This window comes from Pongo abelii, chromosome 1, assembly GCF_028885655.2.
Source record: "Pongo abelii isolate AG06213 chromosome 1, NHGRI_mPonAbe1-v2.0_pri, whole genome shotgun sequence".
NCBI lineage: Eukaryota > Metazoa > Chordata > Mammalia > Primates > Hominidae > Pongo > Pongo abelii.
Window position 1 is genome coordinate 211,776,312 of NC_071985.2, and position 15,038 is coordinate 211,791,349.

General features: G+C 50.1%; 1 protein-coding gene across 1 annotated transcript; it reads right to left on the reverse strand.

Moving 5' to 3' along the window:
• Positions 1–21: 21 nt before the first annotated feature.
• Positions 22–9,113, reverse strand: LDLRAD2 (low density lipoprotein receptor class A domain containing 2). Its single transcript, XM_054546755.1, has 4 exons — positions 9,029–9,113; positions 6,732–7,157; positions 5,516–5,647; positions 22–756 (listed from the first exon to the last, which is right to left on the reverse strand). Exons 1-4 carry the CDS (start codon positions 9,111–9,113, stop codon positions 539–541), a joined length of 861 nt encoding a protein of 286 aa, XP_054402730.1. The 3' UTR covers positions 22–538.
• Between the last annotated feature and the right edge of the window lie 5,925 nt (positions 9,114–15,038).

The following is a 15,038-nucleotide window of genomic DNA, read 5'->3' on the forward strand; positions in this document are numbered from 1 at the left end:
CTGTGGGTGGGGCAGAGCAGGGCAGGTGAGATCTGTGGGTGAAGCAAGCTGGCTTTGGATCAGCGAGGCCCCCAGGCCCCCAACCCTGTGAGGCAGGAGTTGTCCTGTTTTCTGGAGGGGCAGCTGAGTCTCAGAGGGTTAGGGGGCCTGTCCAACATCAGACACAGAGCCAGGGAGTTAGAACCCAAAGAGTCTGTCTGACCCCAGAGCCTAGTCTCATTCCCGTGTGCCCGAAGCCCCTCTAGGGATGGCCTCCCTGATCCTGGAAGGCTGGGCCACTCAACTGCAGCCCCCTGGGGAGACCTGGCTGGGACATGGGTAGCACGTGGTACAGGCTGTGCTGCAGCGGAGGCAGAGGCCACAGGCATCAGGTTGCCAGGCCAGCCAGCTGGGAGAGCAACAGCACCAGAGGAGGCCCATGAGGAGGCCAGCAGAGGCCAGGAGCATCGAGGAGGCCAGCGCCACCCCTCGGAGCTGGGGGCCTGCGGGAGGAGAAAGTCCACTCAGGCCTCGGCCTGGGCCCACTGCCCCGTCTCCATCACCTAGAGAGGGACAGGTGTGATTTTGGTGGGAAGAGTAGGAGCAGGGTGTAACCTTCCAAAGCTGCATCTTGTCTCGTGGGGTCCCTGCCTGCTGGGGGACTCCTCTCAGCTGCAATCCAGAGGGATCCTGCAGACCCAAGAGCTGGGGAGGGAGTCGGGGGTCTGGAGGTATAGGCATCTGTACTTCCTGTCTGGCTGGGCACCGGAGAGGGACCTGCATGGGAAAGAACAGAACTAGCACACTGAGAACTGCCCTTTCTGGAGCACTTGTGTGTTTCATTCAATCCTCACAAGACTTCCCTGAGTTTGTCACTCTTTGTGTTTCCATTTTACAGAGGTTGTCACTTGCCAAGGTCACTTAGCTGGAAGTGATAGGAGGACTTGAACTCACACGGTCTGGCTCCAGGGCCTAAGGTCTATGAGTGGAGCTACTTCTCAAGGAAGAGGGTGTACATGTACTGAGCATTGAGGCAGGGTCTCACTCTGTCGCCCAGGCTGGAGTCCAGTGGTGCAACTTCTGCCGCCCAGCTTCAAGCGATCCTCCCACCTCAGCCTCCCGAGTAGCTGGGACTACCAGCACATGCCACCATGCCTGGCTAATTTTTGTATTTTTTGTAGAGATGGGATCTCACTATGTTGCCCAAGCTGGTCTCGACTCCTGAGCTCAAGCAACCCACCTGCCTCAGCCTCCCAAAATGCTGGGATTCCAGGCGTGAGCCACCGTGCCCAGCCATGAGCATTTTTTGTGCATCAAGCACCACACTCTGTGCTGGGCCCTTTACCTATGTATGCCACTTACAGTTTACAACAACTCTGAAGGGTGAGGTTTATCCCCATTTCACAGATAAGGAAACTGAGGCATACAGGTTCATTCTTCTATTCATTTGACTAGTATTTCTTGAGCATCTCCTACGCCCCCGGGCATGGCTCTAGCAACTGGGGGATACAACCATGAGCACGTGACAAATATGTCTTCATGGAACTGGGAGTTTAGTGTGGGGAGAAACAAAACACATGAATAGAATTTATGTCCAAAGGAGACAGATGCTAGTGAGAAAAATTACGCATGTTGGTGGGGGCAGGGCTGCCGCTTTTCGTACTGTGGGAAAGCACATAACATTTCCCATTTCACCGTGGGTAGGGGTACAGTTCAGTGGCATTAAATATATTCGGATAGAGTTTGGATCTGTGTTCCCACCCAAATCTCAGGTCAAATTGTAATTCCCAGTGTTGGAGGTGGGGCTGGTAGGAGGTGCTTAGATCATGGGGGTGGATTTCTCATGAATAGTTTAGCACCATCCCCTTGGTGCTGTTCGCAAGATAGTGAGTTCTCGCAAGATCTGGTTGTTTGAAAGCGTGCAGTGCCTCCCCACTCGCTCTCTCTTGCTCCTATTCTGGCTGTGCCTGCTCCCCTCGCCTTCTGCCAAGATTGTAAGTTTCCTGAGGCATCCCCAGAAGCTGAGCAGATGCCAGCATCATGCTTCCTGTACAGCCTGCAGGACTGTGAGACAATTAAACCTCTTTGCTTTATAAATTACCCAGTCTCAGGTGTTTTTTTATAGCAATGCAAGAACGGACTAATACGCATTCCCATTGTGCAGCCATCACAGCCATCCATCTCCAGAACGTTGTATCTGCCCAAACTGAAACTTCATCAACTCTGTCAATTCCATTAACTCCATATCCTCCTTGTCCCCACCCCCCCAGCCCCTAGTGACCCCAATGGCTCTACTTCCTGTCTCTGTGATTTTGACTATTCTAATATACGTATTAGAATATAATAGTATATGAACAGTTACTAATAGTATAATAACTTTTTTTTTGAGACAGAGTATCGCTCTTGTTGCTCAAGCTGGAGTGCAACAGTGCGATCTCGGCTCACTGCAACCTATGCCTCCTGGGTTCAAGCGATTCTCCCGCCTCAGCCTCCTGAGTAGCTGGGACTACAGGCATGCGCCACCACGCCCAGCTAATTTTGTATTTTTAGTAGAAATGGGGTTTCTCCATGTTGGTCAGGCTGGTCTCGAACTCCCGACTACAGGTGATCCGCCCACCTCGGCCTCCCAAAGTGCTGGGATTACAGGTGTGAGCCACCGCACCTGGCCAGGATTGCTATTTTTATATAAAGGAGTCAGGGAAGAACTTAAATAGAGACCCACCAGGAAGCAAAGGAATGAGCTTGCAATGCAGATCTCAGAAGAAAAGTCTTCCGGTAGAGGACACAGCTACTGCAATGGCCAGAACAAGGCTGGAGTGTGGAGGGGAGGCGGGGCCAGGGAGGGGGTGGGGCAGGGGAGGAGGCGGGGCCAGGAAAGAAGGGACAGAGCCAGATCGTGCAGGGCCTTTGAGCCCCGGGGAGGCTTTGCCTTCGCTAAATGAGATGAGGGTTTTGAGCAGGAGAGTGACATAACCTGATTTACTGTTTTAAAAGGTTCCTCTGGCAGGGAAGCATAACTCCCCACTCAAGTGGGCTATACATAGTGACTTCCCAAGAATACAGTGGGGAAAGATGGGGCCAAAAGTAACAGTGGAGAAACAAGGCAGACACGACTTCAGCCAGGCGGTCAAGGTCAGCGTCAACCACCATCCAACACCAAACACCCAACACCAAAGTCATGTTTGGTGTGATGTGATGTGATGAAGATGGCATTTCACCTCTGTGAACTGTAACTCCAGTCTTTTCATGAGAAAAGTATCAAATAAATCCCAATAGTGGGGCATCCTACAAAATCCCTGAGCAGCACTCACAACTGTCAAGGTCATTATAAACAAGGAAATCCTGAGAAACTGCCACAGCCAAGGGGAGCCTAAAGAGGCAATGATGACTATTAATGAATGTAACAGGAGGCTGAGTGCGGAGGCTCACACCTGTAATCCCAGCACTTTGGGAGGCCAAAGCAGGTGGAGCACTTGAGGTCAGGAGTTTGAGACCAGCCTGGCCAACATGGAGAAACCCCATCTCTACTAAAAATACAAAATGTAGCTGGGCATGGTGGTGTGCACCTGTAATCCCAGCTACACGGGAGGCTGAGGCAGGAGAATTGCTTGAACCTGGGAGGCGGAGGTTGCAGTGAGCCAAGATCGCGCCACTGCAGTCTATCTAGCCTAGGGGATAGAGCAAGACTCTATCTGAAAAAAAGTAGTAAAATAAATAAATAAATAAATGTAACATGAGATGCTGAATGGGATCCTGGGACAGAAAAAGGACATTAGGTAAAAACTAGGGAAAACTGAATAAACCGTGGACTTTAGTTAATACTATTACTGCATTAATTAAAACAAATGTCTCATACTAATGTAAAACGTCAGTAATAGCACCCAAACTGAGTGCTGGGTATATGAGAATTTTCTGTACTATCTTCTCAATTTTTTTGTAAATCTAAAACTGCCCTAAAAAATGAAATTCATGCAATCCCAACACTTTGCGAGGCCAAGGCGGGAAGATCTTGAGTCCAGGGGTTCGAGACTAGCCCTTGCAATACAGTGAGACCTCATCTCTACAAAAAACACAAAAATTAGCTGGGCATGGTGGCACATGTGTAGTCCCAGCTACTCTGGGGGCTGAGGTGGGAGGATCACCTGAGCCCAGGAAGCAGAGGTTGCAGTGAGCTGAGATGGTGCCACTGCACTGCAGCCTGGATAACAGAATGAGAACCTATCTTAAAACAATAAATAAGTAAGTTCATTTGAAAAAAAGAAAAAGAAAAAGAAGGCTCCCCAAGGCTTCCACAGGAAGAACACAGCATGTTCATGTTCTTCCTGTGTTGTCAGAGGCAAAGGACAGATGGAGGGAGACCACTTCAGAAGTTATTAGAACAACCCAGACGAGAGCTGGTGGTGGCTCAGACCAGGTGATGGCAGAGCAGGTGTGAGAAGGGTCAGAGTCTGGAGAGCTTTCAAAGGACTTGTCGCTGGCTTGGTTATGGGTTATAGGCTATGGGTTAAGTGGGCAGCAAAAGATGACTCAGTGTGAGGCCTGGGCAGCTGGAGTGTGAAGTCGCTGCTCCGCGAGAGGGAAGCAGGATGCAAGGAGGGCTGTGGACAAGGAGTCCAGCGTGGGGCAAGGTAAGTTTGAGATTTCGCCTATATATCCACACAGAGATGCTGAGTAGGGAGGAGGTTATGTGGCTGAAGTTCAAAGACAAGTCCCACAGGTGATACAATATAAACGACACCCACAAGGGAATGAGTCTGGATGCAGGACAAGAGGACATAGGACCTGGGTCTCATGGCACAAAGCATACAGCATCAGGGAAATGACCAGGAACCTGCAAAGAAGGCTGAGCGGGGGATGGGGAAGGTGTGTGTGGGGTTCTGGGAAACTGCATTTCACCCCTGTTCAACTGTACGTGGCAGCCCTACCTCCAACCCACTCCTAATTGGGTGTGGTGGGCAGGTGGGACATCTCTAGATTCCCAGGAAGGTTATTCCTGGGTGATTTATTCTGGTCCCTTCCACCAACCCTAGCCCTCCTATCCCACTCCCCTGTCTACAGAGATCATTCCTGCTCATTTTACTCACTGGCTTTATGACCTTGGGCAAGTCACTTCTCTCTAGGCCTCAGTTTCCTGATCTGTAAAGTGTGGGAATCAGACTGGATTGATGGTTTTCAAAGTATGTCTTGAGGGTGACACTCAAGGCCCTCAGAGAGACATCAGGCAGCCAGGGCCCCAGGCCCACCATCCAGTTAAGCAGAGGATATCTCCTTTGAATGTCTTGGGCCTCCGTGCCAGGTCCCATTTAGCAAAAGTTTCCACCACTAAAGCATTATTTGGAATCTGCCGGATGAGATCATCTGCAGCATAGTTCTGGCCCTGACTGCTCTGCCCCTCCAGCCCTTGGCCTAAGCCAATTCCACACTTCCGCTCTGCTCTCTCCTGCCTCCCCACTGGGGCCTTGCCCTAGGGAAGGGGAGTTAGGGCCAGGCTTCCCTCCAGCTGTTCAGTAGGGCCCAGTCCACATCCTGCACTGACCTCTGCAGTCAGCTGGTGACCAGGAGCCCTGGTCACTGCCGTCGCCACAGTTGTCCATGCCCCAGGGGTCACACACGAGGCTTGAGGGGATGCACCTGCCATTCTGGCATTGGAAGTAGGCACCACAAGGTCCTGAGGCCAGAAGCGGAAGCCTGAGGTGAGGATCCTGGTCCAGCCCCTGACACAGCAGGATGTGTGGCCCCATGGTGACAGTGTGGGGGTGTGGGCAGGAGAGAGCTGCCCTCATGCATGCGGATGAGAGCATGGATGAGTGTTTCATGGGGAGAAGGGTGGAGGACGGCAGCTAACATGTACTGACTTCCTCTTCTGTGCCATGCACAGCTGTAAATACTTCACATCCTGGCCCATTGAGGCCTCACAATACCCCTATGGGGCAAGTACTGTTATTAATTTTATTATTTTTTAATTATTATATTTTTTAAATTATTTTTTATTGTTGTTTTAGGCAGGTCTCTCTCTGTCACCCAGGCTGGTCTTGAATTTCTGAGCTCAAGTGATCCTTATGCCTTGGCCTCCCAAAGTGCTGGGATTACAGGTGAAAGCCGTGGCGCCCAGTTGGGCGAGTATTATTAATTTCAGTTCCAAGAGGCCCCTTTCCTGGCTTGAGTTGGTTTCTGCTGCCTACAGGCCTGGCGAGTCCTAAGCACACCCTTCTGCAAACATCTGAAGGGCTGACCCAGCGCAGACTAGCCAGCATGTGGCATGACAGCATGTGAGCTGTGTGTAAGTGTGCAAGGTGGTACTGTGTGCATATGAGGTGTGTGATTATGGTGAGTGTGCAGTGTGAGGCGTGTGCTGCAGTGAGAGGCATGAGTGTGGAGTGTGTGGGGGCAATGAGGTGCGTGGGTTGTGCGTATGTGACATGGGTGTGGATGTCAGAGTGTGAGGTGTGAACGTGTGTGGGAGTTGTGTGTAAATGTGTGTGGGGAGGAAGTTGTGTGTGGATGTGTGTGTGCACTGGGGCTGGTCGGACAGTCTGGCGCACACATCCACGGTAGCCAGATTTATATGGTTGGCTCTTAGGATCCGGGAGGTCTCTTATTGTGACTCTGCCACTAGCCACCACCTTCTTCCCTCCCTTTGGACCCAGTCCCTGCCATCTGGTGCTTCGGGCACCCCCGCCATTCCCCTGTCGGCAGCCAGTCCTGCATGGCCTCTGCGTAGGGTCCCGTCCCGGCCTTCAGCCCCAGCTCACCCAGACGGAAAGAGGTGACTTCGCCCACGAAGTGCACGCGGGGCTGGCGGCCTCTCGTGACCAGGCGCAGGCCTAGGAAGGGTCCGGAGGATGCCACAGGCACCGGGATGGTCAGGCCGCACAGGGGGGACCCCAGGGGCCTGGGCGCCCCCGGTGGGCCCTCGTAGAACTGCAGGTAGGAGGCGGGGGCGCACGGGTCGGCCGGGGCCGGGGAGGAGGTGTTGAGCGCCGGGGGCGCGGGGGTCAGGCTGTAGACCAGGAAGAAGCGGAACTGGAAGCGGATCCGGTCGCCGGGGGCCGCCGCCTGCACCCAGAGCGCGCAGTCGGTGTCCGGAGCCACGAAGTAGAAGCCGCGCGACGCGGCGTGCGAGCGCAGCAGCAGCCCGTCCCCCTGCCACGTCTGCCCGCACAGGTCCGCCAGGTCGGCTGCAGCGGAAGGCACGGACCCTGGAGCCGCGCGGCGCGACCCCGAACTCTGCTCTGCCCCCTGCCCGCTGTGTGATCCGAAGCGAGTTACTCGCCCTCTCTGAGCCTGTTTCCTCATCGGTAAAATGGGTATGATTAATCAATCTCAGAATGATTGTAAGGATTAAATGATTTAATTTAATTTAATTCAAATCCACAATCCCTTATTCAAAACCCTAAGATGCGGGGCCGAGCGCGGTGGCTCACACCTGTAATCCCAGCACTTTGGAGGCCAAGGCGGGTGGATCACCTGAGGTCAAGAGTTCGAGACCAGCCTGGCCAACATGGTGAAACCCCGTCTACTAAAATACAAAAAATTAGCCGGGCGTGGTGGCGCGCACCTGTAATCCCAACAACTCGAGAGGCTGAGGCTGAGAATCGCTTGAATTCGGGAGGCAGAGGTTGCGGTGAGCCAAGATCAAGCCTCTGCACTCCAGCCTAGGTAACACAGCGAGACTCTGTCACAAAAAAATAAAATAAAATAAAATAAAATAAAAAGGAGAGCTGTGTGATAAGGAGCCCCTTTTCTTCCTGCTCGTGAAAGCTGCTGACTGAGGATGAGGATGGGATGTCCAGAGCTGCAGCAGCCATTTTGCAAAGATGAGGTCAGAGCATTTCAGAGGAACAGTGACATTGTTGAGCCATTGAGTTAACCATCTCTGGAATCACCTATGACCACTCTTAACTGAAATAGCAAATATCCTACCATTTAAGCCCCATTTAGTTTGTTATCTGTTACTTACAGCCCAAAATATCCTCACTGGTACAGGGTTGTTGTGAGGATTAAATGAGATGATGTGTAAGTACTCAAAGTAGCCCTGATTTCTGTAAGCACAGAGAAAAAAGAGGAGGTGGGTTTTCTGGTGCAAGATAGGGACCAGTGGGTACTTGAGGACTAGCCAGGATGTGGGTCTTCTAGGAAAAAAATCCTTCATCAGAGCTCAGGATGTGGGAGCACTTTCCAATATTTGGTATTTCTCTGCTAAAGCCAGAGCCTACCCTGAAAGTACGCAGGGCAGGCATGGAGTTTAGAGAGTAAGGGAATTGGGCACACTTTTTTTTTTTTTTTTTTTTTTGAGATGGAGTCTCTCTCTGTTGCCAGGCTGGAGTGCAGTGGCGCAATCTCAGCTCACTGCAGCCTCCGACTCCCTGGTTCAAGCGATTCTCCTGCCTCAGCCTCCCAAGTAGCTGGGATTACAGGCACGTGCCACCATGTCCAGCTAATTTTTGTATTTTTAGTAGCGATGTGGTTTCACCATGTTGGCCAGGATGGTCTTGATCTCCTGACCTCGTGATCCGCCCGCCTCGGCATCACAAAGTGCTGGGATTACAGGCATAAGCCACCGCGCCTGGCCGGGAATTTGGCACCTTTTATGTGCCAGGCATTGTGAAGTGCCTTGCATGACTTATCTTATATTGCCAATAATCATAGTCCCTTAAGGGGCAAGGGCCTATTATTTTCATTTTACTGCCAAAGAAATTCAGACAGAGAGTTGAAACAATGATCTCAAAGGTACAAACGTAAGAAGTGGCAGAGTGTGTAAATGCAGCTTCTCTGAATCCGAAGCCTACAGAGTTTTGCAAAGCAGGACCTGAGGTCTGTCCTGCCCACTCCCAGACTCCTGCTTCTAGGTGACTGGCAGGTCCAGCCTTCCAGAAGGCTTTGGGTTGGATTTGGGGATGCCAAGCAAGACCATACACAGTTTCCCAGCCTCCCCCATCTCAAAACGTCTCAGCCCAGCAGGATGAATGCTGACTGGGGAAACATAGTCTCTAAGGATGGTGGGGGCCCAAGTCTTCTGGGTGCCCCAACCAAGCCCCCTGATACTTACCTGTCTCCAAAGCAGTTGCAGTCAGGGCAGCTGCCCCCAGCAAGAGCAACCTTTGCAGCAACTGCAGAAGACAACAAGCCTCCATCCAGGCTCTGCTGTGCCCAGCAATGGGGCAGACCCACAGAATCTTCAGCTTGGGGTCTCTGGGGAGACTGGAGTATGGGGCCTGGTCAGGCCAGCAGGGAGGCTGGTGGTACACAAGGAGAAGGGGGAGGCAAGTCCTCCAGCCGCCTGGTTTCTTCACTATGATCTTAGTGCTTTGCCTTCCAGATCCTCCTCATTTGATTCAGAACTGTGTCCAGGGGTTGCCATGGAGATTTGGAGCAAGGGCTAGAGCCTGGGGAGAGGAGGCAGGGAGGAGATCTGCTCCCCTTCTGCCAGACAGGAACCAGGAAACTCAGATCCGGTTCAGCCACAGGGCTTCTGGGAGGAGGACTCACAGGAAGCCAGATCTGCTACCTTCCTAGATCAGCTGGCACCTTAGGGACTGAGCTTGAGGGAGGTCCAGGACACCAAATGAGCCTCTCTGAGGGCCTAGAGAGCAGCAGGCAGAGAAGGAGCACTGGACCAGGAGTCTGCTCTATTACTAACAAGCCATTCTTGCCTCAGGGCCTTTGCACTCACAGATCCCTCTGTCTGGAGTGTTCTCCCCCCATAGCAGTACACAGCTGACTTCTTCAGGTCATCAGGTTGTGGCTCACATGTCACCTCCACAGACCACACTCTCCTGACCACGTCTCCATCTAGATTAACACTCTCTCTCTTTGTCACTCAATCACATCTCAAATGTATCATCCCAGCACTCTCTGGAATTATTTTGCCTATTCATTTCTTGTTGTATATATTGTCCACTGGCCTCCACTAAAATTATATTCCATGAGTATCTTGTTTACCTCTGAACCCCTATGTCATAGCACAGTCACTGGCACAAGGCAGGCACCCAAGAAATAATGAAAGAATAAGTGTGTGGCATTGAACAAATGACCCCTTTTTCTGGATTTTACTTCCCCATGTGTAAAATAAATACCCTGGACTAATTCAGACTTTTTCAAAACGTGTTATTAGTAGAACAATTTTTTTTCAAAAGGTATCTTACAAGGAACCTTAATCTATAAAACTGAAGCTTTTCAAGCCCTGGTATCCTTCTCTGGAAAATGGGATAATGATAATTCCAACCACATAGTTACATTGTAAGAATTAAGTAACTTGGCCTGGCTTGGTGGCTCATGCCTGTAATCCTAGCACTTTTTGGAGGCCGAGGTAGGTGGATCACAAGGTCAGGAGTTCAAGGCCAGCCTGGCCAACATAGTGAAACCCCATCTCTACTAAAAATACAAAAAAAATTAGCCGGGCGTGTGGTGCGTGCCTGTAGTCCCAGCTACTCAGGAGGCTGAGGCAGGAGAATTGCTTGAATCCAGGAGGTGGAGGTTGCAGTGAGCCGAGATTGTGCCACTGCACTCCAGCTTGGGCAACAGAGTGAGACTTCATCTCAGAAAAAAAAAGAATTAAGTAACTTAATACAAGTGGGGTACTTGGAATAGTGTCTATCATGTAATAAAGTATCCAATGTATGTCAGCTTGAATGATGATCATTAATGTCATCATTATTATTTAAACAGATGTTTCAAGTGTGGGGGAGGGGAGGAGCTACGCAGCCCAAATTGGCAGTGCCTGAGACACCACCTCAAAATCCCAGGAATCCATGAGAAGGTTAAGACCTCTGGACCTGGCTGGGCACAGTGGCTCACACCTGTAATCCCATCACTTTGGGAGGCCAAGGCAGGCGATCACCTGAGGTTGGGAATTCGAGAGCAGCCTGGCCAATATGGTGAAGCCCCCTCTCTACTATAAATACAAATATTAGCTGGGTGTTGTGGCACATGCCAGTAATCCCGGCTACTCGGGAGGCTGAGGCACAAGAATCGCTTGAACCTGGGAGGCGGAGGTTGCAGTGAGCCGAGATTGTACCACTGCACTCCAACCTGGGCGATAAAGTAAAAAAAACAAACAAAAAAACAAACAAACAAACAAACAAAAAACACCTCTGGACCTATTATTCCCTAACAGCTCTCCCTCCTGGAGCAGTCATTTGATGCAACCTTGATTTCCTACAGTGTATGATGTCCAAATCTGTACCCTGGGGGACTCCAAGAAGACTCAAATCTTCCCTCAGCTAGAATGAATTTATCATGAAGCCCACTGAAGCTTAAACTTTAGAACTCATCACTTGCATGGGATTATATGGTTTTTGTTTTTGTTTTGTTTTGTTTTTGTTTTTGTTTTTTTTGAGAGTGAGTCTCACTCTGTCGCCCAGGCTGGAGTGTAGTGGCGCCATCTTGGCTCACTGCAAGCTCCTCCTCCTGGGTTCACTCCATTCTCCTGCCTCAGCCTCCCAAGTAGCTGGGATTACAGGCACCCGCCACAACGCCCGGCTAATTTTTTGTATTTTTAGTACAGATGGGGTTTCACTGTGTTAGCCAGGCTGGTCTTGATCTCCTGACCTCGTGATCCGCCCGCCTCAGCCTCCCAAAGTGCTGGGATTACAGGCGTGAGCCACCGCGCCCGACCTTTTTTTTTTTTTTTTTTTTTTTTTGAGGCAGAGTCTCACTCTGATGCCCAGACTGGAGTGCAGTGGCATGATCTCAGCTCACTGCAACCTCCCAGGCTGGAGTGCAGTGGCGCAATATCGACTCACTGCAACCCTCCGCTTCCCAGGTTCAAGAGATTCTCCTGCCTCAGCTTCCCAAGTAGCTGGGACTACAGGTGTGCACCACCATGCCCAGCTAACTTTTTATTTTTAGTAGAGATGGGTTTTCACCATGTTGGTCAGGCTGGTCTCGAACTCCTGACCTCAGGTGATCCACCCGCCTCGGCCTCCCAGAGTGCTGGGATTACCAGAGGGAGCCACCGTGCCCGTCCGGGATTATATGTTTTTATAAAATTTGCAAAAGAAAGAATGGTTATAAACTTTCAGTTTTGCATGATGAAAATGTTTTAGAGATCTGTTGCACAGTACTGTGAAAATACTTAACGCTACTGAACTGTACACTTAGAACGGCTAAGACTGGCCAGGGGCAAGGCTCACACCTTTAATCTCAACACCTTGGGAGCCTGAGGTGAGAGGATCACTTGAAGCCAGGAGTTCAAGACCAACCTAGGCCTGTAATCCCAGCACTTTGGGAAGCCAAGGCAGGCAGGTCACCTGAGGTCAGGAGTTCGACAGCAGCCTGGCCAACATGGAGAAACCCGGTCTCTACAAAAAATATAAAAATTAGCCAGGCATGGTGGCAGGCACCTGTAATCCCAGCTACTCGGGAGGCTGAGGCAGGAGAATCCCTTGAACCCAGGAGGCAGTGAGCCAAGATCACACCACTGCACTCCAGCCCGGGTGACAGAGTGAGACTCCATCTCAAAAAAAAAAAACAAAAAAAAAAAACAAAAACCAAAAGACCAACCTGGGCAACATAGTGAAATCCTGTCTCTACAAAAAATTAAAGTTAAAATTAAAAAATTAGGTGGTGCCTGTACTCCTAGCTATAGTATAGCTACTCAGGAGGCTAACGCAAAAGGATCACTTGAGCCCAGAAGCTTGAGCTTACAGTGAGCTATGATCATGACACTGCACTCCAGCCTAGGCAACAGAGCAGATCCATCTCAAAAAAAAGGTTAAGATAGTAAGTTTTGTTATGTATTTTCTTGCCATAATTTTTTAAAATTTTGCAAACACAAGGGGTACATGTTTTCAGGACCTCTTGATACTGTGCCTCAAGCCAAATAAAATTTTTAAAAAATAAAAATAGGGTCGGGAGTGGTGGCTCATGCCTGTAATCCCAGGACTTTGAGAGGCCAAGGTGGGTGGATCATCTAAGGTCAGGAATTCAAGACCAGCCTGGCCAGCCTGGTGAAACCCTATCTCTACTAAAAATACAAAAATTAGCTTAGGCGTGGCCAGGCGCAGTGGCTCATGCCTGTAATCCCAGAACTTTGGGAAGCCGAGGCAGGCGGATTGCCAGAGGTCAGGAGTTTGAGACCAGCCTGACCAACATGGTGAAACCTCATCTCTACTAAAAATACAAAAATTAGCTAGGTGTGGTGGTGGGCGCCTGTAATCCCAGCTACTCAGGAGGCTGAGGCAGGAGAATTGCTTGAACCCAGGAGGCAGAGGTTGCGGCGAGCTGAGACTGGGTCATTGCACTCCAACCTGGGTGATAGAGCGAGACTCCATCTCAAGAAAAAAAAAAAAAATTAGCTGGGCTTGGTGGTGGGCGCCTGTAATCCCAGCTACTTGGGAGGCTGAGGCAGGAAAATCACTTGAACCCAGGAGGCAGAGGTTGCAGTGAGCCAAGATGGCACCATTGCACTCCAGCCTGGACGATAAAGCGAGACTCTGTCTCAAAAAAATTAATTAATTAATTAATTAAAAAATTAAAAAAATAAAAATAGGCCATGTGCAGTGGCTCACACCTGTAATCCCAGCACTTTAGGAGGCTGAGACAAGCAGATCACCTGAGGTCAGGAGTTTGAGACAAGCCTGGCCAACGTGGTAAAACCCCATCTATACTAAAAACACAAAAATTAGCAGGTGTGGTGGTGTGCGCCTGGATTCCCAGCTACTTGGGAGGCTGAGGCAGGAGAATTGCTTGAATCCAGGAGGCGGAGGTTGCAGTGAGCCGAGGTTGCACCATTGTGCTCCAGCCTAGGCGACAGTGAGACTCTGTCTCAAAAAAGTAAAAATAAATAAAATTAAATTAAATTAAAAATTAAAATAAAAATTTTGCAAACATAAGACATTTTAACCACAGTTAGTTCAGACTTTTTTCTCTTTCCACTCCCAACCTCTCCTTCATCACACCTCACTTCATATCAGGTGGCCACAGGTGTTTTGAAATCTGGCTAGGGAGAGGCTGATTTGGGTTTAGGGCTGGGGGTGAGTATATTTATGGGATTCTGGCCCCTTGCAGGTATAGTTATGTTATTGCCAGGTGCCCCAGATGGCATTCAGGAATATTGCTAATGCCACCGTGCTGTCTTCCTGAGTGTTGTGATCTGAAGGTGCTGAATCAGAGATTATATGATGCCCAGCCCCAGGAGTACAAGGGCATTGTAAGAGAAATAAAATTTGAAATGCATGAAGCCAGAAATAGTGTGTGGAAAATCCTTCCAAATACACAGCTCACATGTGTAAGATATTTTATAGCAGTTGCTCCAAATTTAACGACAATCATTAAGAGTTAAATAATCTTACCAACAATGAATTACAAAACTGAAGGAAAAAAATTCCTAAACTATCACTAATAAAAAACTAATTTTGAGCTGGGCACGGTGGCTCACGCCTGTAATCCCAGTACTTTGGGAGGCCGAGGCGGGCGGATCACGAGGTCAGGAGATCAAGATCACCCTGGCTAACACGGTGAAACCACATCTGCACTAAAAATATAAAAAATTCTTCAGGCGTGGTGGCGGGCGCCTGTAGTCCCAGCTATTCTGGAGGCTGAGGCAGGAGAATGGTGTGAGCCCGGGAGGCGGAGCTTACAGTGAGCCGAGATCGCGCCACTGCACTCCAGCCTGGGCCACAGAGCGAGACTCCGTCTCAAAAAAAAAAAACAAAAACTAATTTTGATCAATCATGGTAGAGGAAAAGACTGAATTGTTTTTCCAGTCCTGCTATAAAAATATCCTGGCCAGGCGCGGTGGCTCACATCTATAATCCCAGCACTTTGGGAGGCCGACGAGGGCAGGTCACGAGGTCAGGAGTTCGAGACCAGCCTAGCCAACATGATGAAATTCTGTCTCTACTAAAAATACAAAAAAATAGCTGGGCATGGTGGCGGGCACCTGTAATCCCAGCAACTCAGGAAGCTGAGGCAGGAGAACTGTTTGAACCCAGGAAACGGGAGTTGCAGTGAGCCGAGATCGTGCCATTGCACTCCAGCCTGGGCAACAGGGCAAGACTCCCTCTCAAAAACAAAAACAAAAATAATCCTACTGCCCAGGCACAGTGGTTCATGCT